The sequence below is a fragment of the Trichomonas vaginalis genome, chromosome I (assembly GCF_026262505.1).
Source record: "Trichomonas vaginalis G3 chromosome I, whole genome shotgun sequence".
NCBI classification, from domain to species: Eukaryota; Parabasalia; order Trichomonadida; family Trichomonadidae; genus Trichomonas; species Trichomonas vaginalis.
The window spans coordinates 21,070,566-21,084,947 of NC_067203.1; the positions used below are offsets into that span (position 1 = coordinate 21,070,566).

General features: G+C 32.8%; 1 protein-coding gene across 1 annotated transcript; it reads right to left on the reverse strand.

Moving 5' to 3' along the window:
• Positions 1-3,017: 3,017 nt before the first annotated feature.
• Positions 3,018-3,269, reverse strand: TVAGG3_1023340 (KilA, N-terminal/APSES-type HTH, DNA-binding family; the record flags this gene model as incomplete). The annotated part of the gene is made up of 1 exon (XM_051254910.1): positions 3,018-3,269. The coding sequence occupies one exon, from the start codon at positions 3,267-3,269 to the stop codon at positions 3,018-3,020; it is 252 nt and encodes an 83-aa protein (XP_051080484.1).
• Positions 3,270-14,382: the final 11,113 nt, after the last annotated feature.

Below are 14,382 nucleotides of genomic sequence, written 5' to 3' on the forward strand. Positions count from 1 at the left end.
GTCATGACAAAACATTTACGTTCATGTTTGACAAAGCATATACGATGAAGTCTATGAACATAATAATATTTCAAACCAGGAGCCAAATTCTTGCGATTTTCATATGGAATCTCTTCTCTCGGTTTTCCGAGGTAAGCAATTATATGAAATCATTTACACTCATTACGATGAAGTCATGACAAAACATATACGATGAAGTCATGACAAAACATAAACGAAGAAGTTTTGACAAAACATATACGAAGAAATCACGACAAAACATATACGAAGAAGTTTTGACAAAACATATACGCTCATTACGATGAAGAAATCATGAAAATTCATGAGGTGAGAAAAGAGGTGAGAAAAGAGGTGAGATCTCACCTCTTCACCTAAAATATATTTTTGTCTGATTTACGCTCATTACGATGAAAAAGTCATGACAAAACATGTACGAAGAAGTTTTGACAAAACATAAACGAAGAAATCATGACAAATCATTTACGATGAAATCATGACAAAACATTTACGATGAAATCATGACAAAACATATACGCTCATTACGATGAAGAAATCATGACAAAACATATACGCTCATTACGATGAAGAAGTCATGACAAAACATGTACGAAGAGATTCCGTATGAAAATTCATGAGGGTAGAAATGAGGGTAGAAATGAGGTTAGATCTAACCATCTACCCTAAACATTATTTTTGGATCATTTACGCTCATTACGATGAAGAAGTCATGACAAAACATTTACGATGAAGAAGTCATGACAAAACATATACGAAGAGATTCCGTATGAAAATTCATGAGGGTAGAAATGAGGGTAGAAATGAGGTTAGATCTAACCATCTACCCTAAACATTATTTTTGGATCATTTACGCTCATTACGATGAAGAAGTCATGACAAAACATTTACGATGAAGAAGTCATGACAAAACATATACGAAGAGATTCCGTATGAAAATTCATGAGGGTAGAAATGAGGGTAGAAATGAGGTTAGATCTAACCATCTACCCTAAACATTATTTTTGGATCATTTACGCTCATTACGATGAAGAAGTCATGACAAAACATATACGATGAAGAAGTCTTGACAAAACATTTACGCTCATGTTTGACAAAGCATATACGTTCATGTTTGACAAAACATTTACGATGAAATCATGACAAATCATTTACGTTCATGTTTGACAAAACATTTACACTCATTACGATGAAGAAATCATGACAAAACATTTACGTTCATGTTTGACAAATCATTTACGTTCATGTTTGACAAAACATTTACGATGAAGTCTATGAACATAATAATATTTCAAACCAGGAGCCAAATTCTTGCGATTTTCATATGGAATCTCTTCTCTCGGTTTTCCGAGGTAAGCAATTATATGAAATCATTTACACTCATTACGATGAAGTCATGACAAAACATATACGATGAAGTTTTGACAAAACATAAACGAAGAAATCATGACAAAACATATACGAAGAAGTTTTGACAAAACATATACGTTCATGTTTGACAAAACATATACGATTAATCATGACAAAAATTTACGATGAAATCATGACAAAAATTTACGATGAAGTCATGACAAAACATATACGATGAAGTCATGACAAAACATTTACGATGAAATATGACAAAACATTTACGATGAAAATCATGACAAAAACTTTACGATGAAATCATGACAAAACATTTACGATGAAATCATGACAAAACATATACGATGAAATCATGACAAAACATTTACGATGAAGTCATGACAAAGCATATACGATGAAGTCATGACAAAACATTTACGATGAAATCATGACAAAACATATACGATGAAATCATGACAAAGCATATACGTTCATGTTTGACAAAACATATACGATGAAGTCATGACAAAACATATACGTTCATGTTTGACAAAACATATACGAAGAAGTCATGACAAAACATATACGAAGAAGTCATGACAAAAACATATCGTTCATGTTTGAAAAACATATACGAAGAAGTCATGACAAAACATATACGAAGAAGTCTTGACAAAACATATACGATGAAGTCATGACAAACATATACGAAGAAGTCTTGACAAAGCATATACGATGAAATCATGACAAAACATATACGATGAAGTCATGACAAAACATGTACGCTCATGTTTGACAAAGCATATACGATGAAGTCTATGAACATAATAATATTTCAAACCAGGAGCCAAATTCTTGCGATTTTCATATGGAATCTCTTCTCTCGGTTTTCCGAGGTAAGCAATTATATGAAATCATTTACACTCATTACGATGAAGTCATGACAAAACATATACGATGAAGTCATGACAAAACATAAACGAAGAAGTTTTGACAAAACATATACGAAGAAATCACGACAAAACATATACGAAGAAGTTTTGACAAAACATATACGCTCATTACGATGAAGAAATCATGAAAATTCATGAGGTGAGAAAAGAGGTGAGAAAAGAGGTGAGATCTCACCTCTTCACCTAAAATATATTTTTGTCTGATTTACGCTCATTACGATGAAAAAGTCATGACAAAACATGTACGAAGAAGTTTTGACAAAACATAAACGAAGAAATCATGACAAATCATTTACGATGAAATCATGACAAAACATTTACGATGAAATCATGACAAAACATATACGAAGAAATCATGACAAAACATATACGTTCATGTTTGACAAAGCATATACGATGAAACCTTGACAAAACATATACGATGAAATCATGACAAAACATTTACGAAGAAGTTTATTTCCTGGACTGTTGTCTAAATGTCATGTTGTCAGTAATTTTAAGAGAAGTTAATTAACCTGGTAGCACATGGTAACATGGTAACAGTGAAAACATTAACGTAAACATTATTTTTGCTGAATTCAACAACAAAATGAACGAGGTCAGGATGTATGCAAATACCTTTGAATTCATTCATAAATGCCTTAGTAAGCTCATAAAATGCTTGTTTTTGCATCACATTTTGACGAAGTGAAGATCTTCACTTCGTCAAAAATGTTTTGCATTCTCTACTGTATCTTCGAGTTCTTCTTCATCTAACTTCTCATGAACTTTCTTATCTATGGAGTCCATAATATATTTGACATAAAATGCATACTTTACAGAGCACCATTCAGCAACAAAATGAACGAGGTCAGGATGTATGCAAATACCTTTGAATTCATTCATAAATGCCTTAGTAAGCTCATAAAATGTTTGTTTTGAGGTTGAGCCACTTTTGGCTCGACCGTATTCTTTCATCCAAAACTCAAGAATTTTCCTGTGTGAATTTTGTATAAAAAGCAACCGTCTGAATTCAGGCGGTTGTTATATTCTTCACAAAACATTTACGTTCATTACGATGAAATCATGACAAAACATGTACGATGAAGTTTTGACAAAACATTTACGTTCATTACGATGAAATCATGACAAAACATTTACGATGAAGTTTTGACAAAACATGTACGATGAAATCATGATAAAACATGTACACTCATGTTTGACAAAGCATATACGCTCATTACGATGAAGAAGTCATGACAAAACATTTACACTCATTACGATGAAGAAATCATGACAAAACATTTACGCTCATGTTTGACAAAGCATATACGCTCATTACGATGAAGAAGTCATGACAAAACATTTACGCTCATTACGATGAAGAAGTCTTGACAAAACATTTACGCTCATGTTTGACAAAGCATATACGCTCATTACGATGAAGAAATCATGACAAAACATTTACACTCATTACGATGAAGAAATCATGACAAAACATTTACGCTCATGTTTGACAAAGCATATACGCTCATTACGATGAAGAAATCATGACAAAACATTTACACTCATTACGATGAAGAAATCATGACAAACATTTACGCTCATGTTTGACAAAGCATATACGCTCATTACGATGAAGAAAGTCATGACAAAACATTTACACTCATTACGATGAAGAATCATGACAAAAACATTTACGCTCATGTTTGACAAAGCATATACGCTCATTACGATGAAGAAGTCATGACAAAACATTTACGCTCATTACGATGAAGAAGTCTTGACAAAACATTTACGCTCATGTTTGACAAAGCATATACGCTCATTACGATGAAGAAGTCATGACAAAACATGTACGATGAAGTTTCGACAAAACATTTACACTCATTACGATGAAGAAGTTTCGACAAAACATGTACGATGAAGTTTCGACAAAACATTTACACTCATTACGATGAAGAAATCATGACAAAGCATATACGTTCATTACGATGAAGAAGTTTCGACAAAACATGTACGATGAAGAAATCATGACAAAACATTTACACTCATTACGATGAAGAAGTTTCGACAAATCATTTACGAAGAAATCATGACAAAACATATACGAAGAGATTCCGTATGAAAATTCATGAGGGTAGAAATGAGGGTAGAAATGAGGTTAGATCTAACCATCTACCCTAAACATTATTTTTGGATCATTTACGCTCATGTTTGACAAAACATTTACGTTCATGTTTGACAAAACATTTACGTTCATGTTTGACAAAACATTTACACTCATTACGATGAAGAAGTCATGACAAAACATGTACGATGAAGAAGTCATGACAAAACATATACGATGAAGAAATCATGACAAAGCATATACGCTCGTTACGATGAAGAAGTTTCGACAAAACATGTACGATGAAGAAATCATGACAAAACATATACGCTCATTACGATGAAGAAATCATGACAAAACATTTACACTCATTACGATGAAGAAGTCATGACAAAACATATACGATGAAGTTTCGACAAAACATGTACGATGAAGAAATCATGACAAAACATATACGCTCCATTACGATGAAGAAATCATGACAAAACATATACGCTCATTACGATGAAGAAGTCATGACAAAACATTACGAAGAGATTCCGTATGAAAATTCATGAGGGTAGAAATGAGGTAGAAATGAGGTTAGATCTAACCATCTACCCTAAACATTATTTTTGGATATTTACGCTCATTACGATGAAGAAGTCATGACAAAACATTTACGATGAAGAAGTCATGACAAAAACATATACGAAGAATTCCGTATGAAAAATTCATGAGGTAGAAATGAGGGTAGAAATGAGGTTAGATCTAACCATCTACCCTAAACATTATTTTTGGATCATTTACGCTCATTACGATGAAGAAGTCATGACAAAACATTTACGATGAAGAAGTCATGACAAAACATATACGAAGAGATTCCGTATGAAAATTCATGAGGGTAGAAATGAGGTTAGATCTAACCATCTACCCTAAACATTATTTTTGGATCATTTACGCTCATTACGATGAAGAAATCATGACAAAACATGTACGATGAAGAAGTCATGACAAAACATATACGAAGAGATTCCGTAAAATTCATGAGGGTAGAAATGAGGGTAGAAATGAGGTTAGATCTAACCATCTACCCTAAACATTATTTTTGATCATTTACGCTCATTACGATGAAGAAATCATGACAAAACATATACGCTCATTACGATAAGAAGTCATGACAAAACATGTACGAAGAGATTCCGTATGAAAATTCATGAGGGTAGAAATGAGGGTAGAAATGAGGTTAGATCTAACATCTACCCTAAAACATTATTTTTGGATCATTTACGCTCATTACGATGAAGAAGTCATGACAAAACATTTACGATGAAGAAGTCATGACAAAACTATACGATGAAGAATCATGACAAAGCATATACGCTCGTTACGATGAAGAAGTTTCGACAAAACATGTACGATGAAGAAATCATGACAAAACATATACGCTCATTACGATGAAGAAATCATGACAAAACATTTACACTCATTACGATGAAGAAGTCATGACAAAACATTTACGTTCATGTTTGACAAAATATTTACGTTCATGTTTGACAAAACATTTACACTCATTACGATGAAGAAGTCATGACAAAACATGTACGATGAAGAAATCATGACAAAACATATACGATGAAGAAATCATGACAAAGCATATACGCTCGTTACGATGAAGAAGTTTCGACAAAACATGTACGATGAAGAAATCATGACAAAACATATACGCTCATTACGATGAAGAAATCATGACAAAACATTTACACTCATTACGATGAAGAAGTCATGACAAAACATATACGATGAAGTTTCGACAAAACATGTACGATGAAGAAATCATGACAAAACATATACGCTCATTACGATGAAGAAATCATGACAAAACATATACGCTCATTACGATGAAGAAGTCATGACAAAACATGTACGAAGAGATTCCGTATGAAAATTCATGAGGGTAGAAATGAGGGTAGAAATGAGGTTAGATCTAACCATCTACCCTAAACATTATTTTTGGATCATTTACGCTCATTACGATGAAGAAATCATGACAAAACATGTACGATGAAGAAGTCATGACAAAACATATACGAAGAGATTCCGTATGAAAATTCATGAGGGTAGAAATGAGGGTAGAAATGAGGTTAGATCTAACCATCTACCCTAAACATTATTTTTGGATCATTTACGCTCATTACGATGAAGAAGTCATGACAAAACATTTACGATGAAGAAGTCATGACAAAACATATACGAAGAGATTCCGTATGAAAATTCATGAGGGTAGAAATGAGGGTAGAAATGAGGTTAGATCTAACCATCTACCCTAAACATTATTTTTGGATCATTTACGCTCATTACGATGAAGAAATCATGACAAAACATATACGCTCATTACGATGAAGAAGTCATGACAAAACATGTACGAAGAGATTCCGTATGAAAATTCATGAGGGTAGAAATGAGGGTAGAAATGAGGTTAGATCTAACCATCTACCCTAAACATTATTTTTGGATCATTTACGCTCATTACGATGAAGAAGTCATGACAAAACATTTACGATGAAGAAGTCATGACAAAACATATACGATGAAGAAATCATGACAAAGCATATACGCTCGTTACGATGAAGAAGTTTCGACAAAACATGTACGATGAAGAAATCATGACAAAACATATACGCTCATTACGATGAAGAAATCATGACAAAACATTTACACTCATTACGATGAAGAAGTCATGACAAAACATTTACGTTCATGTTTGACAAAATATTTACGTTCATGTTTGACAAAACATTACACTCATATACGATGAAGAAGTCATGACAAAACATGTACGATGAAGAAATCATGACAAAATATACGATGAAGAAATCATGACAAAGCATATACGCTCGTTACGATGAAGAAGTTTCGACAAAACATGTACGATGAAGAAATCATGACAAAACATATACGCTCATTACGATGAAGAAATCATGACAAAACATTACACTCATTACGATGAAGAAGTCATGACAAAACATATACGATGAATTTCGACAAAACATGTACGATGAAGAAATCATGACAAAACATATACGCTCATTACGATGAAGAAATCATGACAAAACATATACGCTCATTACGATGAAGAAGTCATGACAAAACATGTACGAAGAGATTCCGTATGAAAATTCATGAGGGTAGAAATGAGGGTAGAAATGAGGTTTAGATCTAACCATCTACCCTAAACATTATTTTTGGATCATTTTACGCTCATTACGATGAAGAAGTCATGACAAAACATTTACGATGAAGAAGTCATGACAAAACATATACGAAGAGATTCCGTATGAAAATTCATGAGGGTAGAAATGAGGTTAGATCTAACCATCTACCCTAAACATTATTTTTGGATCATTTACACTCATTACGATGAAGAAATCATGACAAAACATTTACGCTCATGTTTGACAAAGCATATACGCTCATTACGATGAAGAAGTCATGACAAAACATTTACGCTCATTACGATGAAGAAGTCTTGACAAAACATTTACGCTCATGTTTGACAAAGCATATACGCTCATTACGATGAAGAAGTTTCGACAAAACATTTACACTCATTCACTCATTACGATGAAGAAATCATGACAAAACATTTACACTCATTACGATGAAGAAGTTTCGACAAAACATGTACGATGAAGATTTCGACAAAACACATTTACACTCATTACGATGAAGAAATCATGACAAAGCATATTACGCTCATTACGATGAAGAAGTTTCGACAAAACATTGTACGATGAAGAAATCATGACAAAACATACTTACACTCATTACGATGAAGAAGTTTCGACAAATCATTTACGAAAGAAATCATGACAAAACATATACGAAGAGATTCCGTATGAAAATTCATGAGGGTAGAAATGAGGTAGAAATGAGGTTTAGATCTAACATTCTACCCTAAACATTATTTTTGGATCATTTACGCTCATGTTTGACAAAACATTTACGTTCATGTTTGACAAAACATTTACGTTCATGTTTGACAAAACATTTACACTCATTACGATGAAGAAGTCATGACAAAACATGTACGATGAAGAAATCATGACAAAACATATACGATGAAGAAATCATGACAAAGCATATGCTCGTTACGATGAAGAAGTTTCGACAAAACATGTACGATGAAGAAATCATGACAAAACATATACGCTCATTACGATGAAGAAATCATGACAAAACATTTACACTCATTACGATGAAGAAGTCATGACAAAACATTTACGTTCATGTTTGACAAAACATTTACGTTCATGTTGTGACAAAACATTTACACTCATTCGATGAAGAAGTCATGACAAACATGTACGATGAAGAAATCATGACAAAACATATACGATGAAGAAATCATGACAAAGCATATACGCTCGTTACGATGAAAGAAGTTTCGACAAAAATGTACGATGAAGAAATCATGACAAAACATATACGCTCATTACGATGAAGAAATCATGACAAAACATTTACACTCATTACGATGAAGAAGTCATGACAAAACATTTACGTTCATGTTTTGACAAAACATTACGTTCATGTTTGACAAAACATTTACACTCATTACGATGAAGAAGTCATGACAAAACATGTACGATGAAGAAATTCATGACAAAAACATATACGATGAAGAAATCATGACAAAGCATATTACGCTCGTTACGATGAAGAAGTTTCGACAAAACATGTACGATGAAGAAATCATGACAAAACATATACGCTCATTACGATGAAGAAATCATGACAAAACAATTTACACTCATTACGATGAAGAAGTCATGACAAAACATATACTACGATGAAGTTTCGACAAAACATGTACGATGAAGATTCATGACAAAACATATACGCTCATTACGATGAAGAAATCATGACAAAACATATACGCTCATTACGATGAAGAAGTCATGACAAAACATGTACGAAGAGATTCGCGTATGAAAATTCATGAGGGTAGAAAATGAGGGTAGAAATGAGGTTAGATCTAACCATCTACCCTAAACATTATTTTTGGATCATTTACGCTCATTACGATGAAGAAGTCATGACAAAACATTTACGATGAAGAAGTCATGACAAAACATATACGAAGAGATTCCGTATGAAAATTCATGAGGGTAGAAATGAGGTTAGATCTAACCATCTACCCTAAACATTATTTTTGGATCATTTTACGCTCATTACGATGAAGAAATCATGACAAAAATGTACGATGAAGAAGTCATGACAAAACATATACGAAGAGATTCCGTATGAAAATCATGAGGGTAGAAATGAGGTTAGATCTAACCATCTACCCTAAACATTATTTTTGGATCATTTACGCTCATTACGATGAAGAAGTCATGACAAAACATTTACGATGAAGAAGTCATGACAAAACATATACGAAGAGATTCCGTATGAAAATTCATGAGGGTAGAAATGAGGGTAGAAATGAGGTTAGATCTAACCATCTACCCTAAACATTATTTTTGGATCATTTACGCCTCATTACGATGAAGAAGTCATGACAAAACATTACGATGAAGAAGTCATGACAAAACATATACGAAGAGATTCGTATGAAAATTCATGAGGGTAGAAATGAGGTTAGATCTAACCATCTACCCTAAACATTATTTTTGGATCATTTACGCTCATTACGATGAAAATCATGACAAAACATATACGCTCATTACGATGAAGAAGTCATGACAAAACATGTACGAAGAGATTCCGTATGAAATTCATGAGGGTAGAAATGAGGGTAGAAATGAGGTTAGATCTAACCATCTACCCTAAACATTATTTTTTGGATCATTTACGCTCATTACGATGAAGAAGTCATGACAAAACATTTACGATGAAGAAGTCATGACAAAACATATACGAAGAGATTCCGTATGAAAATTCATGAGGGTAGAAATGAGGTTAGATCTACCATCTACCCTAAACATTATTTTTGGATCATTTACGCTCATTACGATGAAGAAATCATGACAAAACATGTACGATGAAGAAGTCATGACAAAACATGTACGAAGAGATTCCGTATGAAAATTCATGAGGGTAGAAATGAGGGTAGAAATGAGGTTAGATCTAACCATCTACCCTAAACATTATTTTTGGATCATTTACGCTCATTACGATGAAGAAGTCATGACAAAACATTTACGATGAAGAAGTCATGACAAAACATATACGAAGAGATTCCGTATGAAAATTCATGAGGGTAGAAATGAGGTTAGATCTAACCATCTACCCTAAACATTATTTTTGGATCATTTACGCTCATTACGATGATAGAGAAGTCATGAAAAACATTTACGATGAAGAAGTCATGACAAAACATATACGAAGAGATTCCGTATGAAAATTCATGAGGGTAGAAATGAGGTTAGATCTAACCATCTACCCTAAACATTATTTTTGGATCATTTACGCTCATTACGATGAAGAAGTCATGACAAAACATTTACGATGAAGAAGTCATGACAAAACATATACGAAGAGATTCCGTATGAAAATTCATGAGGGTAGAAATGAGGGTAGAAATGAGGTTAGATCTAACCATCTACCCTAAACATTATTTTTGGATCATTTACGCTCATTACGATGAAGAAATCATGACAAAACATTTACGATGAAGAAGTCATGACAAAACATATACGAAGAGATTCCGTATGAAAATTCATGAGGGTAGAAATGAGGGTAGAAATGAGGTTAGATCTAACCATCTACCCTAAACATTATTTTTGGATCATTTACGCTCATGTTTGACAAAACATTTACGTTCATGTTTGACAAAACATTTACGTTCATGTTTGACAAAACATTTACACTCATTACGATGAAGAAGTCATGACAAAACATGTACGATGAAGAAATCATGACAAAACATATACGATGAAGAAATCATGACAAAGCATATACGCTCGTTACGATGAAGAAGTTTCGACAAAACATGTACGATGAAGAAATCATGACAAAACATATACGCTCATTACGATGAAGAAATCATGACAAAACATTTACACTCATTACGATGAAGAAGTCATGACAAAACATATACGATGAAGTTTCGACAAAACATGTACGATGAAGAAATCATGACAAAACATATACGCTCATTACGATGAAGAAATCATGACAAAACATATACGCTCATTACGATGAAGAAGTCATGACAAAACATGTACGAAGAGATTCCGTATGAAAATTCATGAGGGTAGAAATGAGGGTAGAAATGAGGTTAGATCTAACCATCTACCCTAAACATTATTTTTGGATCATTTACGCTCATTACGATGAAGAAGTCATGACAAAACATTTACGATGAAGAAGTCATGACAAAACATATACGAAGAGATTCCGTATGAAAATTCATGAGGGTAGAAATGAGGTTAGATCTAACCATCTACCCTAAACATTATTTTTGGATCATTTACGCTCATTACGATGAAGAAGTCATGACAAAACATTTACGATGAAGAAGTCATGACAAAACATATACGTTCATGTTTGACAAAACATTTACGTTCATTACGATGAAGAAGTTTCGACAAATCATTTACGAAAAAATCATGACAAAACATATACGATGAAGTTTCGACAAATCATTTACGATGAAGAAATCATGACAAAACATTTACGCTCATTACGATGAAGAAGTCTTGACAAAGCATATACGCTCATTACGATGAAATCATGACAAAGCATATACGCTCATTACGATGAAGAAATCATGAAAATTCAATGAGGGTAGAAATGAGGGTAGAAATGAGGTTAGATCTAACCATCTACCCTAAACATTATTTTTGGATCATTTACGCTCATTACGATGAAGAAATCATGACAAAACATTTACGATGAAGAAATCATGACAAAACATATACGATGAAGAAGTCTTGACAAAACATTTACGCTCATGTTTGACAAAGCATATACGTTCATGTTTGACAAAACATTTACGATGAAATCATGACAAATCATTTACGTTCATGTTTGACAAAACATTTACACTCATTACGATGAAGAAATCATGACAAAACATTTACGTTCATGTTTGACAAATCATTTACGTTCATGTTTGACAAAACATTTACGATGAAGTCTATGAACATAATAATATTTCAAACCAGGAGCCAAATTCTTGCGATTTTCATATGGAATCTCTTCTCTCGGTTTTCCGAGGTAAGCAATTATATGAAATCATTTACACTCATTACGATGAAGTCATGACAAAACATATACGAAGAAGTTTTGACAAAACATAAACGAAGAAATCATGACAAAACATATACGAAGAAGTTTTGACAAAACATATACGTTCATGTTTGACAAAACATATACGATTAAATCATGACAAAACATTTACGATGAAATCATGACAAAACATTTACGATGAAGTCATGACAAAACATATACGATGAAGTCATGACAAAACATATACGATGAAGTCATGACAAAACATTTACGATGAAATCATGACAAAACATTTACGATGAAATCATGACAAAACATTTACGATGAAATCATGACAAAACATAAACGAAGAAATCATGACAAAACATATACGAAGAAGTTTTGACAAAACATATACGTTCATGTTTGACAAAACATATACGATTAAATCATGACAAAACATTTACGATGAAATCATGACAAAACATATACGATGAAGTCATGACAAAACATTTACGATGAAATCATGACAAAACATTTACGATGAAATCATGACAAAACATTTACGATGAAATCATGACAAAACATTTACGATGAAATCATGACAAAACATATACGATGAAATCATGACAAAACATTTACGATGAAGTCATGACAAAGCATATACGATGAAGTCATGACAAAACATTTACGATGAAATCATGACAAAACATATACGATGAAATCATGACAAAGCATATACGTTCATGTTTGACAAAACATATACGATGAAGTCATGACAAAACATTTACGTTCATGTTTGACAAAACATATACGAAGAAGTCATGACAAAACATATACGAAGAAGTCATGACAAAACATATACGTTCATGTTTGACAAAACATATACGAAGAAGTCATGACAAAACATATACGAAGAAGTCTTGACAAAACATATACGATGAAGTCATGACAAAACATATACGAAGAAGTCTTGACAAAGCATATACGATGAAATCATGACAAAACATATACGATGAAGTCATGACAAAACATGTACGCTCATGTTTGACAAAGCATATACGATGAAGTCTATGAACATAATAATATTTCAAACCAGGAGCCAAATTCTTGCGATTTTCATATGGAATCTCTTCTCTCGGTTTTCCGAGGTAAGCAATTATATGAAATCATTTACACTCATTACGATGAAGTCATGACAAAACATATACGATGAAGTCATGACAAAACATAAACGAAGAAGTTTTGACAAAACATATACGAAGAAATCACGACAAAACATATACGAAGAAGTTTTGACAAAACATATACGCTCATTACGATGAAGAAATCATGACAAAACATTTACGCTCATGTTTGACAAAGCATATACGCTCATTACGATGAAGAAGTCATGACAAAACATTTACACTCATTACGATGAAGAAATCATGACAAAACATTTACGCTCATGTTTGACAAAGCATATACGCTCATTACGATGAAGAAGTTTCGACAAAACATTTACACTCATTACGATGAAGAAATCATGACAAAACATTTACGCTCATGTTTGACAAAGCATATACGCTCATTACGATGAAGAAGTCATGACAAAACATTTACGCTCATTACGATGAAGAAGTCTTGACAAAACATTTACGCTCATGTTTGACAAAGCATATACGCTCATTACGATGAAGAAGTTTCGACAAAACATTTACACTCATTACGATGAAGAAATCATGACAAAACATTTACACTCATTACGATGAAGAAATCATGACAAAACATTTACGCTCA